Source organism: Scomber japonicus, chromosome 10, assembly GCF_027409825.1.
Source record: "Scomber japonicus isolate fScoJap1 chromosome 10, fScoJap1.pri, whole genome shotgun sequence".
Lineage (NCBI taxonomy): Eukaryota > Metazoa > Chordata > Actinopteri > Scombriformes > Scombridae > Scomber > Scomber japonicus.
In genome coordinates, this window is record NC_070587.1 from 22,378,241 (window position 1) to 22,394,000 (window position 15,760).

Genomic DNA, 15,760 nt, shown 5'->3' on the forward strand with positions numbered 1-15,760 from the left:
TGACATTAAGATTAAGCTTCCTAATCAGGAAAAAAGCTGTAGGAAGCCTCTGCATGTGAGCTGAAATATGTGCAGGCCTATAGCTATTTTATTTATAGTGATATTATTTCCCTGTGGCACCCCTGAAATATTCAACTGAAATAATGTGTGGACACTTAAGACAAATCTGAACATGTATCCAGCTTCCTTTAATTTATTTTGGGTCTATAGACTGTATGTTTTGCTCTGTTTGGTTTAGTTTTCTAACATAAAGACAATCACAACATCTCAGCCCCATTCTTTTAAATGCAAGTGATGGCCTGGCCTAGATCCAAATAGCTGTGCATACACTCAACCTTACATAATGTTTTTACCTTCACAGCTCTGGTGCTGCACCCTCACAGACCCGTCCTTTTGTATCCTAACATCCGCCGGTCCTGATATCCTTGACGGAGCCGAAGATGATGAAGCTCCGGCGGCGGCGGAGCTTCTCCTGCCCCGGTGTCCCCTCGCCAGCGTCCTGCAGCACTGGTAACACACCGCCCAAGCCTGCTCCTCGTTGATGGGCTGACTATAAAGCTTTAGTATCTGTTCCAAAGACAGATCCTCTGCTCCCGAGTCCTCCGTGGGATTCATGGTGCTGTGACGCCGCTGCTCATCCCGGTGAGTCGCTGCAGCAGCATCCGTCAGTCCTCCGTGGTCCCCGCATCTCTGCTCGGCCATCCTTTCATTCTCTCAGCGCAGGAGGCCCGATGACGAGAACAGGTCCAGGCCGATATGTGAGAGGTAACCTGGAGGCATTGATGCTGAGCTCCTGCTTCCAGATCAGCAGCCAGCAGCAGCACGCCGGAGGTTGTTTATCCGCCCGCCTGATGCCTCGTTCAGGTTTCGGTACCAGCAGACATAAGACTGTGTGATTGTGTGACTGTAGCCTGCACTGAGTGTGTGTTTGTGCGTCTGTGTATGTATGAGTGTGTAGGTGTGACATCACAATCCAGAAAGCCAAGCACACTCCTTCATCACATGATCTCTCTCTCTCTCTCTCTCTCTCTCTCTCTCTCTCTCTCTCTCTCACTCTCTCTCTCTTCTCCAGTGCCAACCTTAGCTGAATGAGCACACTACAGAATAATGATTAGCATCACCTCTGTGAATTTTCACTTTGCTCATGCGTCAAGCAGCAATCATCTGCACCTCAGATGGCTCATTAGTTACATTTTCTGTCTATTAAATTAGAGCTAGACTAATTTCAAAAAGTCAGATGTTAGTTTATTGCATACACAGGTCTGTATGTCAGCTGATAAGAAATAGTACAGTACAAGAATGTCAGTTATTTTGGATATACTTTGGAAATAGTGTTGCTAATTGAGTTTGTCCTCCAGAAAGCTGTGAAGTTTTTCTGTCCAATAGTTAAATGGTTTAGTCCCTTTTTTCACATTTTTCTATGAAAAATGATGGAAAATACTTGTGGTGGCTGTGGTTATTTTATTTGGTTATCAGGTTATCAGTAGAACAATATCAAGCAGAATCCTTTATTTTATGTTATTCCTCCTTGATTTTATGTTATATTTTTGCTGTATATGTAAAATCATATTTTCATAGTTCTATGACACTGAGATAAAGTTATAGACCTACCCTTACAATGATCAAGCTCATACGGTAGTGTAAATACAGTGAATCCAACATGCACATCCTGATTGATGATGTCTTCATTTGATGTTGCATTAGTTGACAATAAATGAAACTGACTGATATGGACTGAGTGCAGAACAACAATTAATTTATTGTGAACAGAAGCATTAACAATTGAAATATGAGGAACAGTCTCAGGCAGCATCTTCAGGCAGCAGCAACAGAGTTTTTTTATCCAGTCGAAGAAGCATCTGATACCACCTTCTTCCTTTTGGGCTCACTTTAGCTGATAGTTGGGTCATGACACAAGCTTCATCAAGTGGGCTGAGAGGCGCCAGTTGAGCTGAAACCACAGCAGAGTCTGGTTCCCTGTCGGGCCCTTCTTTAAGACTTTCTCCATCCAGGACTGAAGCAACTGGAGCTTTAACTGGAGGCATAAGAGGAGGCAGAGTGGAAACCACAGCAGACTCTGGTTCTCTGGTGGGTTTGTCTTTGAAATTTTCTCCATCCAGGACTGAAGCAACTGGAGCTTTAACTGGAGGCGTTAGAGGTGGAGAAGAAACCACAGCAGAATCTGATACTGTGTTTGGTTCTTTGTTCAAATTCTCACCATCCAGGACTGAGGCTGTGAGAGGAGCTTCAGTTGGGGGCATCAGAGGGAGCTGAGACAGCAGCAGAGGGTCTGTCAGTCTGAGGCTGAAACAGCACACACATCTCTCCCACTGCAATATCACTGATGTTTTTTTAAGCACCTCTGCTGCAAAGCAGTTCAGCCTCTTCACCAGAATGTCTTTAGTGTAACCCTGTCTAAGCTTTCCCTAGACTGACAGGACCACAACATCACTGTTGGAGAGTGAGAAGGTAATCTGAAGCAGCATGGTGTACAGAGTGGTGGAGACCTGGTCCACAACAGCCTGTGTTATGCCAACAGCCATCTTGCTGAGCTGCTGGGACAGCATGTTGAAGGAGGTGATTAACCACCTCCATCAGTGCCTCCCATAGGCTGAGCAGGTTGGAGCTGGGTGCCTCTTGCTGCTGCTCTGTCAGGCTGCTGGCATATATCTAAGCCTGGCTGATGATCTTAGGATGTCTGTTTCAGTCATTTAAAATTTGTTTTAAAGACACTTCAGCATCACAACCACTGTATTTTAACTGATATTAAGTGATGTCAAATATGATCACTGAAACTGAGGAGGGATGTTCTGTAGAGAGTTGAGGAAACATCTGGCTTTAATCTCAAACACCCTCATCTTCATCACCTCAAACGTCTGAAAACAATGAATAACATATGATGATATTGACACAATAAATCAAGTGTAACAATTGAACTACTGTGACTTCTTCTCTGGATTCTGGTATTACCAGTTTGAGGAGATGCGTCAAAATCCTCCAGCTCAAACTTCCAGAGCCTACAAATAGAGAGACAAGACAAGTTTATCTTTACTCTTGCTCTCTTGCTCATTAGAGGCAGATTGGTGTGACACGAGCAGAGTAAAGGTCAGTTGTGATGTTTGGAGTCTAAGTCCACTAAAATACTCTCACATACCTTAATGATGCTCTAGATGCCTCCACTTCCTTCAATAAATTTATGGGTAATTTTGTTGCTGTATATCTCAATTTCCTTTCAGAGCAACAACAACAATTTCACAATGATTTTACATTCAACAACAGATGGTTGGTGGATTGGGACCCCAAATAACCATAATTCTTACATTATGAAAATAGTTTTCTCTCTTGGTTCCAGAGATCTGATCACCAGGACCTGTCCACGCCTTGTTATTAACTAACATGTTTTCTGTGAGGAATGAGAAAATAATCTCCCAGTTATTAAATATTTACACAGATATTTGGATATCAGATATTTAGTTTGCTGACAGAGACAGGGATGGGGATGCTGCTTGCTGTATGCTGTCACCTGCTGGATGGGTGTTGGTGTAGCAGACCTATCAAATCTCCCTGTTCCCCCAGGCTTCTCCTGTATTTCCACCACTTTCCCACTGTGCTAAATTTACCCCATAAATCTCTATTTCATTTTTCAGATTTTTACACTTAAACAGAATCCTTATTGACCCAATCAAGATTTTTTCTGTTATATACATAGACGTGGTATGTATGCCAGCCACTGAGTGTATGTATTAGCTTTATATGCCATACCCACACTCATCCAGCAGGTGGAAGCATACAGCAAGCAGCAGTCTTCTATCACTTTCAGTCAGGTATTGAGTATTTAAATGGATGTATTATATGGATGTATTATATCATAATACGTCCATGACATTTTAACTTAAGTGATCATCACCAATTACTAACTGGATCTCATGAAACCAGCTGCCTTGCAAGGTAAGACAGTAATAGACAGATCCAATCACCTGCCAAGCTTTTTGTTTTGTTTTTTTCTGCAAGTGCCTGCCCTCTTCTAGTCTCCAAGGACACCTTCTCAGATGGTTCTTTGTATCAAACCATCTGGCTCGTCAGGTTACATCATCACCTTCCTTTGTTGAACTATTGACCCAGACCTTTTTGCTCTCACATTACAGTGGGGCAGGATGTGAAGGCACATGGTTATTAGATCTCAGGAGCTGAGAGAGGAAACCCTTTTCATAATGTAACAATTATGACCAGGTGGGGTCCTGGAAAATCTCCCTTATCTTCAAAGCCCAATGTTGACAGGTATGGGATATAGCAAAGCTTTGCTGGCATATTCAAGTCTATGGATCTAACCTAAACAACTTGATTGGGCAAATTATTATATTCTTTCTGTTTGTAAAAATAAAAAAAGGAAATCACAAAAGGCTTTTTTACAGCAATTTGACTTCATTTGAAAATCGCAGGTGTTACTAAGCACATGAATAGGTTCCACTCCATTCAAGTGTCCATGACAGTGTGACAGTGAGTCAGCATGCACAATAACAAGACCCTGAAAGTGAAGCTTCTTAATGGAATTTAAACACACTTTTATGGCTGCTATCAGTGCAGTGTGCTGATCTTTTATATAACTTCATGCCATCCTTTCACTCCTGAAACTTGCAACATACATACAGAAACAGATACACAGTGGTTGAAAGTAAAACATATATGTGCTCCTACTTTGTATTTCTACTCATACAGTACTTTTAAAACTACTATAGTTACTTTTTCAAAATCTGATTTGACACACAAAACATGCCATCAGTTTGTAAAACATGATGCACTGCTGATAATAGACTTCTCAGCAGTATATAAAGTACTTCGTAGTAGCTCTAACTCAACCAGCTTTAACATTAAATGACTGCTTTTATGTTCATACATCAATAATAATAAATCAACAATAGGATAATATAGCACTGAAATAAAGAGTATTTTTCCTTTTCCATGCTTTAAGTCTATTTTGTTATATTTGTGAACCTTTCTATATGGATCTCAAGAAGGGATTGTTCTGCAAATGTTTGCACCAAAACACCTCCAGCACACACTCAACTGTAAAACATCCTCATGTCATGTACGCTCTGTTACATGTACTGTGTTCTTGGTATCTCCAGCTCCTCATGTTGAAAGGAAATATATATTCTGTGGCTTTGTGGATTGCAGATGATTTCTGTTTAAAGAGGAAGTTTCCTCGAAATTGCCCGCAGCTCAGCAGATAATCACGAGTCATCACAAGGCTTCACAGAGGATCTTTCTTTTATTACACACACAGATGCTTCCTCCATGTCTTTTTCATTTCTCTCACATGCTTTCATACATCACCATATGGCCTCCACACACATCACATTCATTAAGTCTCCTGGATTCTGTTCAAAACAAAGGCATATTTTTTCAATATGTATTAATGAATTCACACATTTCATATTATTTATTCATCAATCATATTTATTCAATCAATGGCTTACACAATACTCAGATATAGATCTCTGTTTTGACAGCAAATGTACACGAGACGACAACACACACTCATATTTCATTTTTTTGTTACACAATGTCTGCAAAGGTGACCCACAATCTCAGAAACACACATCAGATCTGGTTGCCATGGGTGCAGTGATGAAATCGCCAGTACGTAAACACAAATCTCTGAACATCGACACAGAAGATGTAGCTATGAATCAATCAATATGCACCGGCACATGATACAGTAAATATACAACTCACCAGTATGATTTTTCTTTATTAATTTCACATCAAAAACAAAATTCATTATCTGTGTGGCTTGTGAACGAAATAAACTGTAAACAAAAAACAATATTTAAAAAGTTGTTTTTTTTTCTGTCCCTTGGTTGTAAAAGTGGTAGAAGCTTGTTGATGAGCTTTTTTTTCCACCACAAGGAATGAACATGCAGCATTGACATTCAGGCAGCTGAAGTGGAGAGGCGACAGTGAGGGGACAGAAAGCAGGGGACAGGAAGAGTGTGGGGGGAAGGAAGAGGGGTACCAGGAAGAGCATAAATTAATCAACACATGAACACAAAATGAAGGAACGTGTTAAACTTTGAAGTCTAACAGATTGCAGTCGATCTTGTAGTAGACATAGGGATAATACTCCTGCTGGCTCAGATTCAAGCCTGGAATGTCCATCGCCGACTGAAAATGACAACAACAAAAACACAGTAGTGTTTGTGAGTAGCAGGTTTATCTGTAGTCTGCTTCTAAATAAGAGGCTAGATTAAATATGACTACTGTTATATAATGTCTAATGGCAGTAATATAGTGGGGCATGAAAGGACTGACCACTGACAAATATAGAAAACAAGAAAATTGCTTAGAAAAGATGTCTCCATAAACCCCATGTACCTCTACATTCAACTTCAAACTTGTGTCATTCTAATGTGTATGTATATATATATATATACACTGTATATTTACAGTTTAAAATTATTTTCACAACATTGCTTCAAGGCTGAGGTATTAATCAGAGCAGCTTTAAACCTCAATAATTATTCGATCATCTATTAATCATCTAATACAACACTACAAGTCCACAGCTGTTTTGTGTGCAGTAACCAGTTATGACCATGAGGGGGAGCACTAATTCTCTACTGATTGAGGAGAAGATGGCAGCACATCAATGGACTCCATTGATGTGTCTCCAATCCATACTACTACTGTGCAAACAGACTTTATACAATCCCTACTACACACTAATCATCATGGTACACTGTTTAGTTATTGTACAGAAAAAATAAACATACTGCACCATTTTATACTAACAGGCGTGATATCAGATATTAATCACACTAAGGCTTTAGAATGTTACTGCCAATTTCACATTCTTCACAAGGAGTGTGTTACATTGTCAGAGTGTAGGGTTTATTAACAGCAAACCCTAAAACTGAGCATATTTTGTATGTATACAGTCTGTTCTGAATATACTTTATTTCCTCACTTTTTTATGGTCAACACTCTACTTACTCAAATCCTGCTTAGAATTTGTGTTGTGTGTATATGGGTCTGAAACACACTGCATGCTCCACTGCTGCAACAAGTAGATATTTTCTTCTTTTGCAATGAACCAAAACATAAATATTTACATATAAAAGTTTTGGAAAAGTCAAATTAAATAGCCATTAATGCAAGGTTTTATAATTTCACTCATTTCAATCATAAGCTCTGCCGTGCTAATCATGTAACGTTTTTAATGGTACCATATGCCTACATCACATCAAGATTTGCAGTATTTTTCTTGATGCAATGACCTTGTATTAAATAGTAAGAATCCTAACACAATATTACTGAAGTACTCACATCAATGATAGAGGCTGCACTGCTGTCCAGATGTTTATACAGATCATTGAGCACCTCCCTCAGCTTCTTCATGTTCTTCTTGGTCGGCTGCAGCAGCATGGACTGAAAGTTCACCGGCAGCCCATATCTGAGGGAACAACACAGTACACAGTTACACCACAGAGGAGCAACACAGTGGAAACAAGCAGTATCAAGTGATGATGCATCAGCTTTTATACAGACGGCTATCAGGACTGATAGTCTGATCACACTACCTTAAGACAGATTCCACAAAGACCCTAAGAGCTTTGATGTGGATCCACGCGATGAAGGCTTCACTGAAGTTCACTTTGAGCCATCGAACGAGCGGGCCCTGAAGTGAGTAAAACACAGCTGAGGCTTAGGAAGGCTATTATTTCATGGTAACTGTTTTAAATGTGACAGTTTTAGGGGTCTCAGCCAAACAGGAGAATTTTAATCAGCACCACAAACTGATAAAAAATATCTTTACTGCAGTGGGTTTGTGTGAGGTCAGCATTTTCACACTACTGCTGGCAGCATAGAAGCAATGTTTCCAGCTGCTTCAAGATCTGTAATTGGGTTTTTTCCTTACAAAAGCAAAATTTTGTTCTTGCATAAAACACAGTGAAAAAATCAATCATCAAGTCTTTGGATCCAAAAAGGGTCCAGAAGTTAAGTTCATATGTGTCCAGTATTGTTTTAAAACTTAATGAAATACATGTGAACACAATGCTCAACATAACAAAGATATGACATAAGCAAAGCAAAATTAACATTTTGAAAATGATCTGTCTCCTTTAATTATGATGTTTTTTGCTAATGTACTTATCATTATACCTAAAACATTACTGATATTATCAAATCTAAAGATTTCAGTAACTGTAGGTTTATTTTCATAATGTACCCAAATAGAATCCCATGGCTGTCTGGAACACACACAGTATACCTGGCAATAATGTTACATATGCATGATTTGTAGAGTCTAAAAAATGACACAGCAAAACCATTATACTAAATAACCCAAGTTCAGTGTAAATGAATAAACCCAATTACTACTTTCATAAACTGGACAACCACTTACAAACTGCTTCTTCTTATCAGTAGAGAGCCGTGTCATCTCCTCTTTGTCTGCCTTCATCTCCTCCTCATTATACTGGAAGTCTCTCACTGTGAACCTACAAATTAGATGGAAGAGGAAGAAATCAGCCCAACTTGATCATGATCACGTTAGTATAACACAGTACTTTTGATGTTTAAAAAGTGCTGTGTTAAAATAATGCTATTGTTTTCTACTGTCTATGATGTAAACCAGAGGTATTTATATTCACAGAGCAGCCTGGCTTCTTTTGGCAATTCTCACACCTCTTTTTGTGCTATGTGATGACAGTGTGTTTGCTCACCATGCAGTGTAAAAACTCTTACTTGTTCTCTCTGGCTTTGTGTTTGAAGTCATCAACGGCTTTCCTGAACAGAGTGACACTGAACAGTCCGCTATCATTGTCCTCAAAAAGCAGACTGAAAGAAAAGAGAGATACTTGTAATGCTGCTGTAATACTGCTGATAAATTGTAAATTAACACTTGTGCATTAAACCAAAACCATGTGAGACAAGAACAGTATGCTAAAAAAAACTGATACTTGACACTGGTGTCTCTCTTTCATTCAACATTTGAATGTTATTATTTGAATGACATCACTTACTTGGTGGATCGTGGCACCACCATCTCAGCAAGTGTTTCATATGCTTTCTGCCAGTCAGTGTATGACGTCCTGAAAATATAACAGAGTAGGACTTACTAAGTTGGCATCATCATAAATCACGTTTGTTTATAATTTAATCCTCTGCATGAAAACATGATCATAATCCTGACTGAACAGTGATGCTCACTTTGGTACCACAGCCAGCAGAGTAATAAGATACTCCGAGTCAAGCACAAAGTCGTCCTTTTTGACGATGTCAGCCAGGCTCCTGGTCAGCAGACTCCCCCTGGTGGTGTAAAATAGTGTGACAACAACAAGTGACGTGACAGTGTTGACAAAGCATTTCAGAAACGCAGTAACTTTTAAGACCACGCTGACATGGTCACACAAGCACAGTCAGTGATACTTGAAGCTTGACCTAGCCATTGAGAAAAAAATACACCACTGATGTTTCTGATACTTGGAGTGAACTGAAAATGTCTTAAATCAGCATAACAAGAGCATGAAATGAGCAGTGCCAGGAGTCAGGTCAGATCTAACCAATCTGACAGTATAGATGTAGTCTTGCATGTTGGAGCTGCTTGGTACAACCAAATACTTGCATGTACCGGTCATTTGGAGTATTACAAGTTGAATATTGAGCTAATATGGGTTTTGACATGGCTGTGAGAGACTCATTTTGGTCTTTCTGGTGTCCAAACTATTCGTGGTGTTTACTCTACACCCTACGTTACTTTTTTTAGACATGCTAAGCGGTGTGGCTCAAGTGCTGGCAATGTTGCTCAGCGCACCAGGTTGATCCAGACTGAAATAGCTCATCTATTTGATGAATTGCCATGAAATTTGGTACAGACACTTATGTTCCTCTGAGAATAAAACTAAAATAACTTTGGTGTTCCCATGGCCTTTCCTCTAGTGCCATCAGCAGATTGAAACTTTGGCTTGAAGTTAAATATCTTTAAATATTGGTTGGATTGCAATGAAATTTAGTTTAAATATCCAAGGTGCCTTATTACTCTTGATCGGCATTCGATATTGTACAGACTATCATGGTTCTCAGATGATAAATACTAGTCATTTGAGTCTTCCCCTGACTTTTCTTCTGGCACAAATACATACAAAACTAATGATATTCTCATCAGCCTCAGCTATACTTTGTGTTTAGTGCTAATTAGCAAATGTTAGATGGTGAACATGGTAAAATTGGCCATTGTGAGCATGTGATCCTCTCAGAGCTGCTTGCATGATTTTAGATACTTATTCCTGTTGAAAAAATCGGACCTGAACAAATACGTGGTTAAATCAAAGTCTGCATACACTGATTACTTACGCATTCTTCCTCTCTAAGTTCTGCAGGTTTCCCTTCAGGTTGTTATAAGCTGATGCTCTGGTCTTCAAATCATTGTCAATCTGGGTTACTTGCTGTAAAAAACAAAAAACATGACTGAAATATTAACACGCCATTCATGGTACACATGCCCAAAGAGCTCAACTACATCTTCCAACTCCATCCATCAACTACAAAATTAAATAATGTACACAATTTCACACGAATATCTGCAAACATACATAAATTCTTATTTCACCATATCCATTATTTTTTCCAATTAAAATGAATAGACCTACCTTTGAGATGATTTCAGAGATGTTTTTCAGGGACTGTTTGATGGGGTATTTTGCCATGTCCCATTGAAATCTTGTGATGTAGGTGACAAGATCAACTGGAAAAAAGCAACAAAAGATTTGTCAGACTATTATCTGCTCATTATCAGATTACAGTACAATAAAATGGGCTCAATCTGAATGCCTATTACAGTGATTTCAGATATAACTAAAAGGGTCAGTTCACCCAAATTACAAAAACATATTATCGCATGTCCCTCTAGTGCTACCGAGTCAGGCAAATAGTTGAACTGGAGTTTGTCCTCTTCAAAGGACATTAAAGAATGACATTTTAAAAACAAAAGTCAATTCACATCCATTATGTAGGGTTTATTTAAATGTATTGTTTATTTAACAGCAGTGTTAGATATCAGAAGAGATCTATAAGAAAATATGTTGATTCATGATTATTTATCATCATAATCGTTGTGTTTTGTGTTTGTTTCCTGTTAAGATGATAGAAAATAGAACATCAGTGTGCCTAAAGCTGCATTTTTCATAGGTAAGATATCATGAGAAAGACATTATAAATGATCTAAATATTATAACCATCCAGTTGAACTTGCATTGCTGTATCCTACTTGATAATCACAGATTTTTGGTATTAAAATAATCATCACTGTACCTCCGTTGGCCAACAGGTTCTCCTGCACTTTGTCTCGACTGTCTTCCAGCACGTCGGCCATGTACTGAGCCACCTTCTTCACCACACTGTGAACAGCCAGGAGACATCAAAACAAGTCGTGCCAATACAAACTGCATGCATAAAGCAAGTGTAAAAAAAAAAACCCACATTCGCCCTACATACAGTGTGCTCACACGACCTCCACCCCCACCCCCAAAATCTAACACAAACATATGCACACATCAAACAGTTTCACATATTCATGCTGAGGTAATGTCCTGACATGGCAATTTATAACACAGCAGACATTCAGGGTTCAAGATTTTTAAGCACACTGCTCAACAGCACATCAAAGCAGCAGCGAAGCCGAGGGAGGACTGAGAGCCAAGTCGCAATTCATGCCTAAAAACTTCATAAGAAATCTGATTTGCCATTTAAGTTCAATTTTAACATTCTTAAGTGCATTTTTTTGTTTATGTAGTGAAAAATGACAACAATCAAAGCTTAAATAACAACAATAAATGCATTTATGGTTATAGTTAGGTGTTCTTTCTACATATATGATGAATGAAAACTTCAAAAAGGATCCAAAATTAAAGCCAGTTTGTAGTCAAACAAGTGAAACCGTGTTGTAAGCTCGGTCTTTCTCACAGTCTTGGAAATATCCACAGGGGAAGCAAAGCAGGGCTAAGACACTAATGACTATGTGTGAGTTTTGGATGTCAATATTTCCAAAAGACTATAAATGACACTCAAACATACTCGCCGCACATAAGTCATCGGGTATAAATATGACTCAAGAAAGAGCTGTTGGTGTGTCACCCAACTGTAAATTGCTAAGTTTAGACTGCAAGGCTCGCTAGCCTCAGGGTCCTGTGAAATTCCTCATTGTTAGAAGGTAAGGGGAAGGGATTAAGGAATGGTCCTCCGGCTACATCAGAGAGTCAGGAACGCTGCACAGGCTGAGAGGAGGTTTTTCATGCCCTTTAAGACACATGCTGCATTCAACATGATTATGAGAGAGCTGTAAAATAACAGTTCAATCAGAGAAAGATTAATGAGTCCAGGCTGAAACACTGCAGTAGCCTACCTCTCAACAAAGGAGTCTAATTTGGCCAGTTCATCTGAAAGCCCGACCAAGACATCCAGTGTCCCCACCTGTTTTTTTGGACACAAAAGCAGAAAATAAAACATCAGCACATTATGACTTTTGAGTCGTCAGTCAGTTTTTTAAGTGGGGGGGGGGTCAGCAGGGTTGTGTTTAAACAGTGACATCTGGGGTTCAATCGGCCTACAGCGACATCCAGGGGGCCCTATGTGCTTAGGACGGCGCCTCTTTGTCCAAAGGCGCTCATGCATTGCTAACGGTTCCAGGAGAACACTGCAGCCCCATGTGGCAGCGAGGTCAGCAGGGTTACTTCACCTTCAGCACAGAGAGGACCCAGAACCAGACGAGCCAGGCTGCCCTGCGGATGAAAACTTCACCAAACCGACACCTCAACATGCAGACAACGGATCTGTTCAAAGACTGCTTCCCATTCACACAGTCAGCTTACTCTTGACAGTGGATACATAAGGTGAGTTATTTAATTGTGAACATCTGGATTTTTTGGGTTTTTTTTTTTTTTTTCAAAATACAATTGCAATTTGTGCAAGAAAGAAAATCATGTCCACAATGAACTATAGATTCTATATTATCGTAAATTCATGTCTGTGTACGTCAGCATGTGAGGTACGAAAACACATGAAAAGTGGGGTAGCCTCACCTTGAGGTCTGGGATGTTGAACTTGTGATTGGTGGAGAGGTTGTTGGTACGTGTGGTTGCTGCCATCATTTTGTCCCATGTTTGCTGGCAGGTCTTCTCTCCCGGAGCAGAAATCAACCAAAACTCTGTCATGGTTACAGTAAACGTGGTGCTAGAGAAAACTGAGAGGGGAGACAGTATTTGGACAAGTGTGTACTGTGTTATAATTCATTCAAACAGATAATACAACAATCTCTCTCTTTATCAGTAGCACTTGTTTGATAATATTACAGAAAGAGTGTTGTGTTTTATTGTGTGAACCTATCTCCTCAATTACAACAGTGCAGCTGAATGTAAAGCTGCTCTTCCTGAGACTGTTTACCTGTCAACAAGCTGGTGAAATGATGCTACAGTAGCCACAAAAGCTCATCAAATGTCAATTTCAGGCTAACCACAACTATATATATTTATTTCCTTTTTGTTAGCTAACGTTAGAAAGCCATAAGCAGTTATTAAACATCAAATTATGTTAAATGAAGCTGTCAAAAAAAGATGGTTAAGGTCAAGCAACATTCAGCAGGGATTAGCTACTGTTAGCCACTTAGCTTCGCTCACAACAACAACACAGGTGTTTAGCGGTACGGCTTAACAACGTCACTCACCTGAGTGTTCAAAACTGTGGCCCTTAGAAGTGGAAATATAGCTGTTTCTAGCGTTCCTACGGCCTGACACTTTTCATTGTAGCCATTGAATACAGTTCGTGAGGTCTCCTGACAGCAGCATCAGAGTCAGCTGATCTGCCAGAGGAACCGGAAGGCCTCTCACACGCTCTGCTCACTGAGGGAAACTCACAGCGCTCATAGCTGGTAGAAAGGGGGTACTGCATGAGTAGTGACCTTATAAATATGTTAGGTTCAAGGCTTTATTGTCCCACTGGGGGGAAATTCTGCAAACGGCAGAGCAAGCACAGCGTGTGATTCTGATTCTTGTGGTGGACCATCAATGCTCAAGTTTAAGCACACTTAAGCAGGGTAGATGTTTGTCTACATATGCCTTTAGATCTTAACAGCAGTCCACTGTTTGAGGCAACAAAGCATAGTGAATTTCTTTATAGTGCAGAATGGGACTGACATTTTCATGCCTCAGCCAATTTCACTAAAAATAATTTAGTTGATGCATAATTTTTTTTCAGTCTTTATACACAATTTTGCCAAATTTCCTGAATTACACGACACAATAAGACCTCCACCCCAGACTTGAGCGCCACTCAACATTCCAAGTGCATTACTACCTAGAAAGGGAGAGTCTCGGATGCTAAGTCAGCAGCATTTGAGTCTTTGGAGTAACTAAATTTGGAAAAGCGGGGTCAGGTTTCCTGACTTTGGGTGTCTCCTGTACAGATTCTGAGGAAAACGCCCCCAAAGGGACATGTTTATAGTTCAGTGGGTCTGGGGTTCATTGTTTGGGACACAATGCTTGGTCTGCCTGGAGCCAACCCTCGACATCAAACAGCAGGGTGAGTTTGCCCATGGCTGGCTAGGGGCCAGTCTGCCGGGATGTTATCGGGACACACACACACACACACACACACGCACGCACATACACACACACACACACACACACACACACACACACAGAGAGAGAGAGGCTGCAATCAGCCAGTGTGCAGAATGCAGGCTACTGCAGAGCGTCTGGTGCGTGACTTCTCCAAATTCAATACGAGAGAAAACTGTTGTTTTAGCAATAAATAGCACTGAATAAATAAATTACTGTTTGCAGGCTTGATGTCATCCCCTCTCACGCACACCATTCAACACTGTGTCTGTGCTGGGACTCCCATGGTTGTCTGGAAACAGCCATCACAGACTTTATCCAAAATCACAGCATCACTGTGCACATGCCCTGCACGTGTCTAAAAGTTGTGTGTTTACAGGGCTTAGAAGACTTATTAGAATAGAATAGAGACATTATAATAGCTGAACAATCTTGCCGTCACCTCTCCTCTTCCTCCATTTCTTATAGAAAATGCTACTTGTGAAGCCTGTAAACTAAAAGAATTGAGCAAGTTTGTTGCTGAATCACTCATGAGTTCAGAGAATGACAGCCTCTCTGGATGCTTTGTATACACTGTCTCAGTTTGCACATCACCTGTTTAATCTTTAAACAAGCTGAGCTTACTACGTGCGCTTCAGTGACCTGTTTGTTCCAGGTATGCAAGCACACTCACATAAACACATGTAGCCTATAATGATTGTTAGTGTGCTGCAGTCTGTGGAATACACATGCAGTGTATCTCCATGTAGATGCACACCCCTCATGTATTATTAGAAGTGTCAAAGATCTTACAAATCATTGGATGCAAATGTACAGTAACATGAAATATCTATTTTAGTTTTTATTAATGAGATCTTCCTGATGTCTGATTTTTGCGGAAACAATGTTCTGTTACAATAAGCCTGTAATCAGACAGTAATCTCACTGTACTGACACAATAGCATTTTAAAGCTGTGATAATAAATTTCTCTACAATCTTGGCAGAAAGGAAATGAGGGTGAAATGTGCCTAATTTTTTAGATGGTTTTATTGTTTGACCATCATGGTATATCTTGTTATGTCTCTCCAGCACTTTGATACAATTGTTAAAAATGACATGTGCTGGGAAAGCCCACAGATAAAGATATCTCCTTCTTTTAGGTGGTATA

At 39.9% G+C, this 15,760-nt stretch overlaps 2 protein-coding genes across 2 annotated transcripts in view; both read right to left on the reverse strand.

Annotated features, from left to right (window-relative positions):
• The window catches only part of LOC128366337 (protein spire homolog 1-like), a 36,554-nt gene extending 35,852 nt beyond the window's left edge, over positions 1 to 702 (reverse strand). The window contains exon 1 of the mRNA XM_053327018.1: positions 354 to 702. Coding sequence (XP_053182993.1) covers positions 354 to 702 — 349 coding nt within the window. The remainder of the gene's footprint in view (positions 1 to 353) is intronic.
• Positions 703 to 5,442: 4,740 nt separating this feature from the next.
• On the reverse strand, positions 5,443 to 13,861 carry atp6v1c1a (ATPase H+ transporting V1 subunit C1a). Its single transcript, XM_053326684.1, has 13 exons — positions 13,721 to 13,861; positions 13,080 to 13,240; positions 12,404 to 12,471; positions 11,314 to 11,399; positions 10,653 to 10,747; positions 10,357 to 10,448; positions 9,214 to 9,312; positions 9,027 to 9,095; positions 8,749 to 8,841; positions 8,408 to 8,501; positions 7,581 to 7,678; positions 7,327 to 7,453; positions 5,443 to 6,165 (listed from the first exon to the last, which is right to left on the reverse strand). Exons 2-13 carry the CDS (start codon positions 13,209 to 13,211, stop codon positions 6,067 to 6,069), a joined length of 1,152 nt encoding a protein of 383 aa, XP_053182659.1. The 5' UTR covers positions 13,212 to 13,240; positions 13,721 to 13,861; the 3' UTR covers positions 5,443 to 6,066.
• Positions 13,862 to 15,760: the final 1,899 nt, after the last annotated feature.

Excerpts from the sequence above, each read along its gene's own strand:
- atp6v1c1a (XM_053326684.1), bottom strand. The coding sequence starts at position 13,211 with ATGACAGAGTTTTGGTTGATTTCTGCTCCGGGAGAGAAGACCTGCCAG. Across the intron at positions 11,400-12,403 it reads TTAGACTCCTTTGTTGAGAG|TGTGGTGAAGAAGGTGGCTC; the intron begins GTAGGCTACTGC and ends GGCTGTTCACAG. Across the intron at positions 7,679-8,407 it reads CTGATAAGAAGAAGCAGTTT|GGCCCGCTCGTTCGATGGCT; the intron begins GTAAGTGGTTGT and ends TACTCACTTCAG.